Source organism: Scylla paramamosain, chromosome 3 (assembly GCF_035594125.1).
Source record: "Scylla paramamosain isolate STU-SP2022 chromosome 3, ASM3559412v1, whole genome shotgun sequence".
Lineage (NCBI taxonomy): Eukaryota > Metazoa > Arthropoda > Malacostraca > Decapoda > Portunidae > Scylla > Scylla paramamosain.
The window spans coordinates 6,127,501-6,140,356 of NC_087153.1; the positions used below are offsets into that span (position 1 = coordinate 6,127,501).

The window sequence follows — 12,856 nt, forward strand, 5'->3', positions numbered from 1 at the left end:
TCTCATCCGGCATTCGAGTATCCGGCAGCTTCAAGTATCCGGCACATTTTTCCCCGAGCCTTAAAATCAATAAAAAATCAGTGTACTCATAAAATCGATTATAATTCCCGCGCGAGGCATACTTTGTCCCCTCGCCACCAGAACGCACTGCTTCGCACCACCCACGGCCCACTGCACTGTGTTTACTCAGTGACTCAGTCCCGCGTGTGCACTGTTTATCGCCTGACGCCTTCAGCATGCCTAAAGTTGTAGAAAAGAGGAAGCATGTTGTGCTTACACTTAAGCAGCTGATCAGATCAGCTGCGGATTAAGATCAGCTGATCTTTGTTATGGTAAGATGCGTGAGTGTAGGGTGGTGATTGTGGACATAATTTCACTTCTATTCAAGTATCCGGCAATATTCAAGTATCCAGCATGTCGGCGGTCCCGTTGATGCCGGATAAGAGGGATTTTACTGTATATCTTATTTTCAGTAAACACTATTCTTTCATTCCTCTTCTTCCTTTCTCTTTTTCATTTATGAACCTTATCAACATGATTATATCTAACTCGCACCAATTTTGTTCCATTTCTGACTCTACCCTTTCCACTTCCTTTCCAGGTCACAAGAACATTTGTCACCCACTACCCCTGTTTGTGCTGCACTTTTAGCAGCCTGACATCCCAAAGCCTGCGCAGCCTCTAGTCTGCTGTGCCCCACTGTGGAGAACTTTTATTCACCTGGTGGACCCAAGAGTGCCACCTGCTCCTCTTCCATGGTCCGCTACCACTAGAGGAGATTAAACAGAATGTTGAGGTACCATATTATTCTGTGGATGATGTGTGACTATCATTAATGACTATGTGTATTTTGTGTGTGCTTTGTAGATGTTTTGATACTGGGTGTGTCCTTGTCAGTCAGCATCCCGCCATCTGCCTTCATGCTCTTTAATCAACACAAGTGCAAGTATGGGATCAAAGCTGAAACAAAACTGTTTAACAATCGAGGAAAATTTAAGAAAGGAAAACATTGTATCGATGAAATATTTGCAATTAGAATCATGTTATAGAAGAAGAGTACAGAGGGTGTTCGAGTTATCGAGTTACAAGCGAGATATGTTCCAGAAGGCTGCTCATAATTTTTCAGTACAAAAAAATATCATACATTCCACAAACAATGTAATGCTTGCTTACTTGAAATCATGAGAGAGAGAGAGAGAGAGAGAGAGAGAGAGAGAGAGAGAGAGAGAGAGAGAGAGAGAGAGAGAGAGAGAGCACCTTGCCTTATGGGTGATGTGATACCACTGAGTAGTGACAGGCTTCTGCCAAACACAAGACTCGAATATGCCTGGCATATGACCCAGCTTAAAATGACACACACACACACACACACACACACACACACACACACACACACACACACACACACACTCTCTCTCTCTCTCTCTCTCTCTCTCATAGTATCAAGTAAGCAAGCATATATACTGTGTGTGTGTGTGTGTGTGTGTGTGTGTGTGTGTGTGTGTGTGTGTGTGTGTGTGTGTGTGTGTGTGACACTCTATGAAGGCTGAGTCTTCATTCATGCCCTCCAAACTGCTCCCCTTCATCCTCATCACATAACCTCTCATACTTGTTCCACAGACCCTTACATCTAATTATCTCTTTATTCTTTCCATTGCCCAGTCACTTATATTATCTATACCCAAGACATCACAACTTTATAGCAGCTGACTCAAAAAAACAATTTGTCTTTGCACTTCCCAGTTCTAATTCATAGCTTACTCCTCTAATATATCCCTATTTTTTCATGTATCAGTCATACAATGTGCAAGCAGTTACCACCACTTTTGTACAACCTTTTCAATTTGAGTACCATAAAATTCTCACCAGTCAAAAAACCACTGAAGTTGGCAAGGCAGTATATTCAATTAAGAAATCATTTGTCCATAAAGACAATTTCTGCAAAATTTTTGCAAGTCAGCTCCTAAACCAAGTCAAGCCAGACCAAATTCCAAATAATTTACACAGTAATAATTACTCTTAAGTTTTGACATTATGCTGAGGACTGGTGGTTCTGGTTTAGGTTGACCATTTTTCTTATAGCACCTTCCTGATGCAGTCTTGCTTACAGTCACTCTATGGTATGGTCTCAAATATTTATCACTCAAATTTCATACTTTTTCTTTTCTTCCAAAAACTGTCAAACAGGGGCTCAGCAATAATCCAACAGTTTTCCATATACAATCTTTGCATAATTATATTCCCACACACACACACACAATATATATATATATATATATATATATATATATATATATATATATATATATATATATATATATATATATATATATATATATATATATATATATATATATATATATATATATATATATATATATATATATATATTATTTATTTTATTTTTATATTTTTTTATGGAAAAAGGTGCAGGTGCATCTCATATGCTGTCAAATGTGGTAAATATAAATGCAATTACATGAAATAAATCAAAATTTAATGTTACTTTACCTTGCTGAGAAGAGTCCAGTGACTATTAGGATGATGCTGAAAAGGGAGATATTACTGTTAGGGGGACAAGTCATTAACTTCCTTAGAATCCATGGTTAATGAATTTACAATAAATTTACACAAAAAACACAAAATCATGTGAAAATTCACAGAATTAGAGGACAGGTTTTTCAATGAATGGCATGGGCAGTCGTGACTTTGTCTTGAGAGAGGTAGTGCGTGGTGTTGCGATTAATTTTGACCTATACAAGTTCTAGCAAGTGAGTAGTATACCAAACTGGACTTATTCCAAAGTGGATATATATCAAGGTACCACTGTAACATAATTATCTCTACTACCTAAAACACAAATTTCCACTGTGAATGCAACAAGTTCATTCATATTATCATCCTTACATTTACAAAGGCAGGCAATGCGCATGCACTCACGTGTGCTCACTTTTTCCCAATAGGAAAATCAATCAGTCAATCCACACACCTGCACACTTCATTCATAACCCGTTTCACTCAATTTCCCATACACTAGCACATTCCACAAAATATTTTATACATCATAATTCCTCCATGTCATTTTCCTGATCTTTTCTGCGTACCACTCCCTTCCCAACATGTAATACAGTCAGTGCCTCCCTCCATTAGGTAGTGGTCAGACACTATTCCACTTTCCATACAAAGTTCATGCATCCAACCATATAATTACTGCATCAGTGAACACTGCCACACATTTCACCATTATCAACAATCCCCTGAATACACTTATCATTCTTATCATTCTGTGTTTATTTTAACTTCTAGGCACACAATATCAGTAATACTGGTGACTATTACATTCATAATTCCAAGCATTCACATGTCCATTAATACTTCATTAGCATTTGCTTTAGAACTCTGCAGACTCCATTCAGAAACTGTCACTTTACCACTCACTACCAACCCAACTTGCACTACACCTAGAGTAAAATGGTTAATAAATATTCGACTTGGGGCTATGGTTTTGTGTGCATCCATCCTGCTCAAACAGCTTAACAACTGAACTACGACACCAAATCAGTGTAAATTAATTAATAAATATTTAACTTGGGGCTATGGATGTTTTGTGCATCAATCCTGTTAGGGCAGCTCTAGAAAATGAGCTTAAGTCTGTGTCATACTACTTTTCTACCTACCTTTTGGGTATACAACTCCATTCACACTTGAACACTACTTGTCATCACGTCCATGGGCAGGTCAAATGCCTGAATTGTGGTAAATCTGAAATATTAGATTTCATGTAAATTAAAAGTGTAAACCATCAGTATTCTTTTTACTGTCCCAAGAAACCACCACATGGTGCTGTCAATAATAAATTGCCAAAAGAAAAATGGGGAATTCACCTTGAAAATACCTTAAGAGAGACAGAGACTTCAATCTGTACACTGGATGTACTGTCAGTTCACACCTGTCAGATTACAGCATAAGACGGCTATGGAGTGTGAAAAGCAACTGGAAGACCAAATTATGAATTTTCACCAAGATTTTATGAAGAGTTTTCTAAAATGTTTATGGTATTATCCATTTATCTCATAATAAAATCTAAGATTTTACTGTAAATGCGTATGATAACATTGAGACCTAGTAAAAAATATTTCCTCACATTAATATTAAATATCAAACCTCACAAGCCTCAAATATAACGTTCCCCCTATTCCCACGAGTCTAGCACTACCAATATAGAGCTCCTTCAATCCATACACCCCTTTGGAGAGAAATGCATAAAGTATAGTAACTATAACATTTGTATATCCTAAAGCATAATCTACGAACTCTAAATTGTATAAAACAAAGCGCCAATACCAAAATATTACCATCAGGTTCATCTACAACACGCTACTGTATTTATGACCTGTGTACTATATGACGAACTTCATCCTATATGATTTGTTATAATGTAGGAAATCGAGACTACTAAATCACTCCCTGCAACAAGGACTCGTTTTCAAGGAACCAACTCCGGAAAACAATCCAATTCTTCACTTTCCACCGGCCCAAATCATTCCCCAAACAAGTAATGAAACAGGTTACATATTTCAATTTTCAATTTGGTTACACATGTTAAACATTTCTGCGCCGCACCACTGCTTTTAAAAAGGTCTCACTGAAGCTACATGGGCTTTTTACACTTCTAGTGGTATAAGATTTCGACATTATTAACAGGTGTCTAAGTGTGCTTTTATACTTCGTGATATAAGATTCAACATTATTAACAAATGAACCACTCTTGAGAACCCGGTTAATCGTCTCTGTGGCTTTACGAAATAGTCGTGGTGATAACCCGTCGCATTTAGCACATACATACATATATTGTAGACATACACCTCACGTTCCCTGCGTCGCAATACAATAGTTTGTTTAAAATCACACTAGAACGTGGTGGAACATCTTAACCCTGCGTGATCACTCAGCATATGGGGGGAAGCCTTTCATTCGACAGCATATAGACCCACACTTCACCTCTCACGTCAGACCCACAAACACAAGCATCCTCTCCCAGTTTGCCATAAACCCTCTTCTTAATCGCGGTCGTGTCTAAGTAACACACAAACATGACTCCAAGTAGTAAACCACAGCATCAGATGGTTACACTCATGAACATCTGATCCAACATATGAAATTAATATAGACACGCTGATAATGCAACGATACATCCTGACTTACCGTTGATCAACCCTGGCCGGCAACCACAGAAAACATTAACTGCGCAGGTGACATTAGGCATGAAAATGGTTCGATCCACGCAGAATCGAAACCATCTTATGAGAAGCTCCGGTCAGAACTCTGAATGGTGGGAAAGCTTCATTAATCACCGGCACCAATGAAGTGAACCAAAACGAGGGCATAAGTTTAAAAAGAAAAAAAAAAATGTTCACGCAAAGACGAAACAAGCAAGCCCTTCTTCGGAACACCTTTCGTCAAACAGGGATGTGAGGGTTTCAGTTTTCGTATTATTCCATTCAGGCCTTCATTATAACAATTAATAATACGCTTCTTAAAACTAATGTGAAATACAAAGGCTCACGGCGACAAGAAAAACACGACTAACAACTGCTGTCTCGTGTGTGTGTGTGTGTGTTTGTGTGTATGTTACCAGTCTCATGTTTGATGAGGTATCTATAATTTTTATTATTCGAGAAATTTTCGCACTTGTTGAGTTGTTACCTAAGCTTATTTCAGTGTTAATAATTTACTATTTTTCCTAGTTTGAAATACGTCTTTTGATCTCTATGTTATTAATAATCAGGCGACTACCGAATTGCACGCACTAATCATTACAGTTAAATGAAACTTTCATTGTTTTCATAATTTTCATGAACTTTATAGTTATGAGCGGTGGTCAACGAACAATGTGTGTGTGTGTGTGTGTGTGTGTGTGTAGTACATATTTGATCATTTAAATTCTTTCCGTCCTCTTTTGTTTTTATTGATATTTACCTAATAACTATATATATATTATATATATATATATATATATATATATATATATATATATATATATATATATATATATATATATATATATATATATATATATATATATATATATATATATATATATATATATATATATATATATTTTTTTTTTTTTTTTTTTTTTTTTTTTTTTTTTTTTTTTTTTTTTTAGCTTGTCGGATAAATGCGGCGGAAACTTCCCCTTCGCTGCTGTTTTTAGTGATCCATTGTTACTTAGAAGAGCAGTTAGCGTGGATATATTGAAGGAAGATGGCAAGAGATACAACATTGCGGCGATGAAAGGCTGAAGACAGTAAGAAGAGATGAGTTGATAAAACGAAATGCTTTTGATTCACCCTGTACAGAAAAGCAGTGTGAGGGAACCACCATACATGCGAAGCGTACTCTATACATGAACAATTTTGTGAACCAATTATGCACTTGGTTATGATTTCGAAGGCCATCAATTATTCTATAATTTCATAATGGCAAGAGTGAGGTTTACAGCTTATTTTCCTGTTCATCCTGTTTTACCAAAAGTATAATATTTGGTTTCATTTCATCTTACACATTATATAATCTGCCTTGCCTAATAAACACAACACTAATCATTACAAAAAAATGCAGCCACACCACACAATGCTGCATCGCATCACACCACACGTCACAGCTAGCCGCAGAACTCGTCACACCCACACACGCCACAGTTGCATCACACCACGCTCCACGACTCGCCACGCAAGTACCTATATCACACTCACATCACACGAAGCCATGCTACACCCAGCCACACCACAACCAACAACACACCACGCCACATACAACTCACATCTCATCCTCAACACCACGCTACACATAACAAGCAACCACACCACACCACACCACACCACACCACACATAGCACACAGGCACACCATAGATACAAAGCCACATTATGCCACACAATAGTCCATGCCACACCCGATCACTTTACAATCCATATCACTCCCAGCCACACCAGACGTCACTTGCATCACAAGACACCCACGACAACCCACACAGTCATACCACACATATCCACGTTGAACTGCATATGACACCTAACTACAAGACAACCAATGACACAGCCATACCATAAAAAAAAAATAAATAAATAATACACTACACCACACTCACCCACGCAAAAACACACAAGGCAACAAACAATAAATAGATACACAAATACATAAATAAAAAAAATAAAATAACAGCATTAAAGTGACAAACCTTGCCCAAACAGCAGCATTAGCAGTTCAGTAGTTCCCCCCAAGTGTAACTATCATAGTATCGAGTTGAAAATCATTTCTCACCTCGCGGATCACATACGATATTTTATTTATTTTTATTTATTATTTTTGTTTAGTTTTATATATATATATATATATATATATATATATATATATATATATATATATATATATATATATATATATATATATGAATAGTTAAAAAAGAATAAGAATAAATGGATTAAAATAAACCATAAATAAAATTAAAGTAATTAAATAAACTGAAAATAAAAATATGAATTGAATTAAAATAATATATAAATGAAAAACAAAATTAAATCAAATAAACATATATATATATATATATATATATATATATATATATATATATATATATATATATATATATATATATATATATATATATATATATATATGCCGCTCATTTTGTGCTCCGAGGTTTATTTTATTTTATTTTATTTTACTATTTTTATATTTATTGCATTATTTTCATTAATTCTCTCTCTCTCTCTCTCTCTCTCTCTCTCTCTCTCTCTCTCTCTCTCTCTCTTCTCTCTCTCTCTCTCTCTCTCTCTCTCTCTCTCTCTCTCTCTCTCTCTCTCTCTCTCTCTCTCTCTCTCTCTCTCTATATATATATATATATATATATATATATATATATATATATATATATATATATATATATATATATATATATATATATATATATATATATATATATACGAGTATATATATATATATATATATATATATATATATATATATATATATATATATATATATATATATATATATATATATATAATACAAACCCAACCTGACTTAACATAATGTAATCTAACCTAACGAGAGAGAGCGAGAGAGAGAGAGAGAGAGAGAGAGAGAGAGAGAGAGAGAGAGAGAGAGAGAGCCATCCTTAATATCCTTGACATAGGCCTACTGACCAGCTTGAGCCTCTGAAGGTGACAAGATCATTCTGTTTTCACTATCGCGCGTCAGTTTATAAGCAACTTTGAGAGCGTAGCAAAACTATTTACACCTGTAAAATGGTAAGAATTCCTTAAGCGAAAAAATGGAAAGTATAAGAAAAAATATCCGGAGAGTGAAAAGATGATACACGCTGTGGTACTGGAGAACCATCATAGCAAGTTCTCGTTTATATATATATATATATATATATATATATATATATATATATATATATATATATATATATATATATATATATATATATATATATATATATATATATATATTCTAAATACAAGGAAAAGTACTAATTTAGTGTAATAGGGATTGAAACAAAGGTAATCACTTTTTTTTTGGGGGGGGAAGGGGGCTATTGTACTGCTTTATAATTATGCATACAAACATCTGTGCCTTTAATCCCTGGTCTACAGGATGCAGTAAAAAGCCAGCCAAATATCTTAAATTTGGCACACACACACACACACACACACACACACACTTCTATGGGACTGTTGAGCGCCGCACAGCTAAATGGAAGGCGTCGCGCCTGCGCGGATATGTTAGGGAATGACAAAGCAGCGCAGCACTGTCGCAGGGCCATATGCCCACGAGGCATCGCCGCGCCTGTCACAGTTACCGAGGCCTTTCATTCTTCAACTCTTCTCAACTACGAAAAAAAAATATTAAATTTACTCTCGGTAATTTGAGGCAGAGGAAATCACTGACACAGCTCCCTGAGCCGCCGTGAAGTGCACCCATCCTAACCACAGTGACGTCTGGCCGGCGGACCCACCCTCCTTCCCAGCATGCTGCTTGTGGGCGTGAGTATGTCGACACTCACACGCTGGAGGATGCAGCCTCTCGGGTTGTCGAAATAAACACCAAGCAACGTCTTGCAAAATTTTACAAGTGTGTGATTATCATATTTATTTTCTTGTGTGGATATCATGGTCGCCGAGCCGAGTGTTCTTGTTGGCTGAGTTGTCGTATGGCGGTCTTTTTTTTTCTTTTTTTTATTAATTTATTTTTCTTTCTCTAAGTGATGGTAGTAAATGAAGGCAGTAATTACAACGATGATGATGGCGGTGTGAATGATGACCTACAACAAAGGTGATGGTGATGGCAGTGGTAGTAACTGTTGTGACTGTGATAACGACAGTGGTATGGTACGTAACTGTTGTGACTGTAATAACGATAGTGGTATAGTGCAAGTTCCTGTGATGGCAGTGATTCTTGAAGTGCTGAGAGATGATAAGTTCCACCCACGTCACTAAAACAACAGGACTGGACGGGAAAAGGAATATTTACTTCATCCTTATTTATAGACTTCCCACGCTAGCAATAATCATTTTCCGTTGGAATAAAAGTGCACCACACTTACAGCAGTAAACTTTTTTTTTTAATTATTATTTTCTTAAGGCAAACATAACTAAAGATTTCTTGCATCTGAAACATTTTCTCTTCACTGTTTACATTAATTTCAGAGGCCTAGCGCACTGTGGACGGCGGTAATCTTGATGCTGCTGCTGTTTCTGCTGGTAAAGCCGGCCTACACACGAAATGACGACACCCAAGGTCATCTCCGTTACCCGTGGGTCACCTTTCCTCCGCCCCTAAACTATCCAGCACTCTCTCAGACTTCTCAGCGACCTCCTCTCTCCTACCCCGCTCCTCCGCTCCGTCCCACACCTCTGCCTCCAGGATACACACGCCCCCAGGATAACCCCACCTTCACCTCACGCCCAAACCGGCCCTTACCACCACTCCGTCCTACACCTCCAACTCAACGCTTCCCTCGTCCCCCAAGCAACCCCTCATTACCCCGTAACCGTATAGCTCCCAATAACCCTGTCACTTATCCCTCTTCCTTCAATTACCCCCCGTCCCGCAGCTTCCCCTTACCCCCCTCGTATTCTTCTTTCTCAGATCATTCTTCATCCTCAGGGCATCCCTCACTCCTGGTTTATCCTTCTTCATATGGCTATCCCTCTGGCCTCGGCTACGTGGCGCCACGCTATTATTCATATTCAAATACTTCACAGTCCTCTCATCACACACCATATCTTTACCCATGGCAGTTCTATTACCCTCACTATCCCTTCTATCCTCACTTCCCTCTCACAGTCCCAACACCCACACCTAGCCCGTCTACCACCACCACTCCCAGTCCGGGGCCCTTGATATGGCCAACTGGCAGATCTCGAAAGAGCACTCCTCCCTCCGTGTGGCCCACCGGTCGACCCGCCACTACCAGACCACCTTCAGTAGCAGTATGGCCCACCGAAAAGGTTTCCAAGACCCCTCACCCGACCACCAGAACACCATTAGAGCAGGTGTGGCCGACGGAACCCTCAGTGGATTCCTTGAAACCAACTGATGATCCTGCAGCCATCATTCCTAAATGGCCCACACCTCCCTCAGCTAGGGCGCCTCCCATCTCCCCGAGGTGGCCGACAGTGAAGCTACCACCTAACACAATGATCATATCATGGCCGACTGAAAAGACAGAGAAAGCGTCCCCAACTGCTCCATCATGGCCGACGAAGTCACCAAAGCAAACTCAAGGTAAAAACTTCATTACAACCACAGCGTGGCCAACCAGATCGAGCAAACTGACCATTGTTACTCCAACGTGGCCAACAAGAATGCCAGCAGGCAAAGACGGCACATTCCATGTCTGGCCAACACGGAAGCCACGAGGTATTCCACCTCCGTCAAAGCGGCTAAGCAATACCATCAAACCACGACTTGCACCTGCACCTCCAGAAAGGCATTCCAAGAAACCCCTGCAACCGACAAAGGACGAAACGACGACCTCTGCTGCAACCTTGCAACGAACGCCAAGGCCACCCAACACCACCCCCGCCACGCCACTGCGGCCCAAGAGAAGTGCTACGACGAATACCGGAGAAGCGACAGGCGGGCCGTCCTTTCCCCGCGGACCACCAATTTCAACATCTTATTCACAGTGAGTTTTACCATTTCCTTAATAAGAAAAATATGTTATTTGGCAGATTTGATAAATCTGTTAAAATTTTACTCAATAATGATTATAAAGTAAGGATTGGATAGTGAGCATCAGCACAAAGCAGCGCTAATAAGGAAGGAAGCAGTGCGAGATGCATGCATCATGCTCGCGCACACATTTTACAAGTAAACACCAAAGTTCACCTACTATTGGTTGCAGGTCTTGTCTTGCGATCCATGCTGACTACTGATGTCTTCATTCTTCCTGACAACTGATCCGGCCACAGCAAACTGCCCTGTGCAGTACTAGCACAAATAAAATTTACCATGTCTCTTCATTCTCCTTTGCAGGTGCAGCACGCCATGTCTGACCAAGAAGGGACGTCGTACAGGTGAGGCTACGGAGATATACTGTAGAGGAATCATATTTTGAGATGTCACAACTGCAGAGCAAACACTTCATGATGAAAATACAGACCAGCTGGTAATGCTTAACCAGTGAAGGTGATGCATGTATGTATATTATCATTATTGTATTTATTTATATATTTATTGATTTGTTTAATATTCATGCATCTATTTTTTTTTTTTTCATTTATTTATTTTTTTTTCTTTTTAAGGCAGATGTCCCTCCCGGTCTGGCCCCTGCCTAGAACAGCTTCCCGATGATCTCCGCCGCCCGGGTCCTCCACCCTCGAAGGTGTGTATTTGTGGAGATAAAAAAAAAATGTCATTATTTATTATTTATTTCTACTTCCTCTCAGCTGGAAACAAGCTTCTCTCTGTTCCCGCCTCTGTTCCCACTCCTATCAGGTTCCTTCCAACCACCAAATTCCGGCGCTTGTTTACCACACCACCATCACCACCACACTATTATCACTACTACCACCACATTATCACCACCTCAACAACCACCAATACAACCATACCATCATTACCATCATCACCACCACTACTACCACTACCGTCACCATCATCACCAAATATTTGCTTACTCTTAAAAATTATGTCCCAGGGATTTGACACCAGTTTCTCGAGATGTTTACACGGGAACCATTAACAACCACCTTCTTTTTCCTTTCCTTTCATCCTTCTCTCCTCGCCCACCACCAGCTGTGTCTGATGGACGGCCAGTGCCGCGCCTCCCACAAGTGCTGCCCGGACCCCTGCACCGGCAGCTACACATGCACCGCCGTCTATGTCCCTTATCTGTAATACTTGCTGATCCGACCCGCAAGCATCTGTCAGGCTTCTCCTTTCATTAATATTTTGGCTTAACGGATGAAGGAAACACACACACACGTAAGTAACTTCTAAACTCAGAAAGAAGAGCATACTGTACTAAAAACTGTCCTAATAATGACATACTATTTGGAATGAGCCCATACAGGATATTCACCTCTTGTAAGCGATACGCACACCACGTTGTCAATGAGTTAAGGCAGTGTGTAAAGGGCGGGAAGCGCCGCCCATTTGTTCCTAGGGATGTGTGGTGAACATGACTGTTTACTCTACGAATGTACGAGTATAATTATTTTCCTAATTTTAATAAATTGAAGCAAAATGTTATTTTTTTTTTTATACTGTATACCTCCATTTAATCCAAGTCCAGACTTACGTGCTCTCTCTCTCTCTCTCTCTCTCTCTCTCTCTCT

General features: G+C 39.1%; 2 protein-coding genes across 19 annotated transcripts in view; one reads left to right on the plus strand and one right to left on the minus strand.

The window, feature by feature from the left end:
• The window catches only part of LOC135089556 (histone-lysine N-methyltransferase SETMAR-like), a 53,970-nt gene that overhangs the window by 20,831 nt on the left and 20,283 nt on the right, over positions 1 to 12,856 (minus strand). The window contains exons 1-4 of one of the 13 annotated variants that reach the window (XM_063985272.1): positions 5,206 to 5,269; positions 3,885 to 3,949; positions 3,678 to 3,762; positions 2,512 to 2,547 (exon numbers count right to left, since the gene is read on the minus strand). The gene's annotated coding sequence lies outside the window, so the exon portion shown is untranslated. Of the gene's footprint in view, positions 1 to 2,511; positions 2,548 to 3,677; positions 3,763 to 3,884; positions 3,954 to 5,205; positions 5,324 to 11,409; positions 11,613 to 12,856 lie in introns of those variants that run through there. The other 12 variants (XM_063985263.1, XM_063985255.1, XM_063985346.1 and 9 more) reach the window with 12 other exon arrangements.
• On the plus strand, positions 658 to 12,768 carry LOC135089544 (uncharacterized). Of its 6 annotated transcripts, none has more exons than XM_063985214.1 (5): positions 658 to 796; positions 9,719 to 11,202; positions 11,553 to 11,593; positions 11,822 to 11,901; positions 12,315 to 12,768. In XM_063985214.1, exons 2-5 carry the CDS (start codon positions 9,752 to 9,754, stop codon positions 12,414 to 12,416), a joined length of 1,674 nt encoding a protein of 557 aa, XP_063841284.1. In that variant the 5' UTR covers positions 658 to 796; positions 9,719 to 9,751; the 3' UTR covers positions 12,417 to 12,768. The 6 variants fall into 6 exon arrangements, 4 of the variants coding, with proteins under 4 accessions (XP_063841284.1, XP_063841294.1, XP_063841273.1 ...); XM_063985224.1 differs by lacking the exon at positions 658 to 796 and adding an exon at positions 6,174 to 6,310; XR_010261531.1 differs by lacking the exon at positions 658 to 796 and adding an exon at positions 8,562 to 9,055 and having other exon boundaries at positions 11,553 to 11,714; positions 12,315 to 12,373.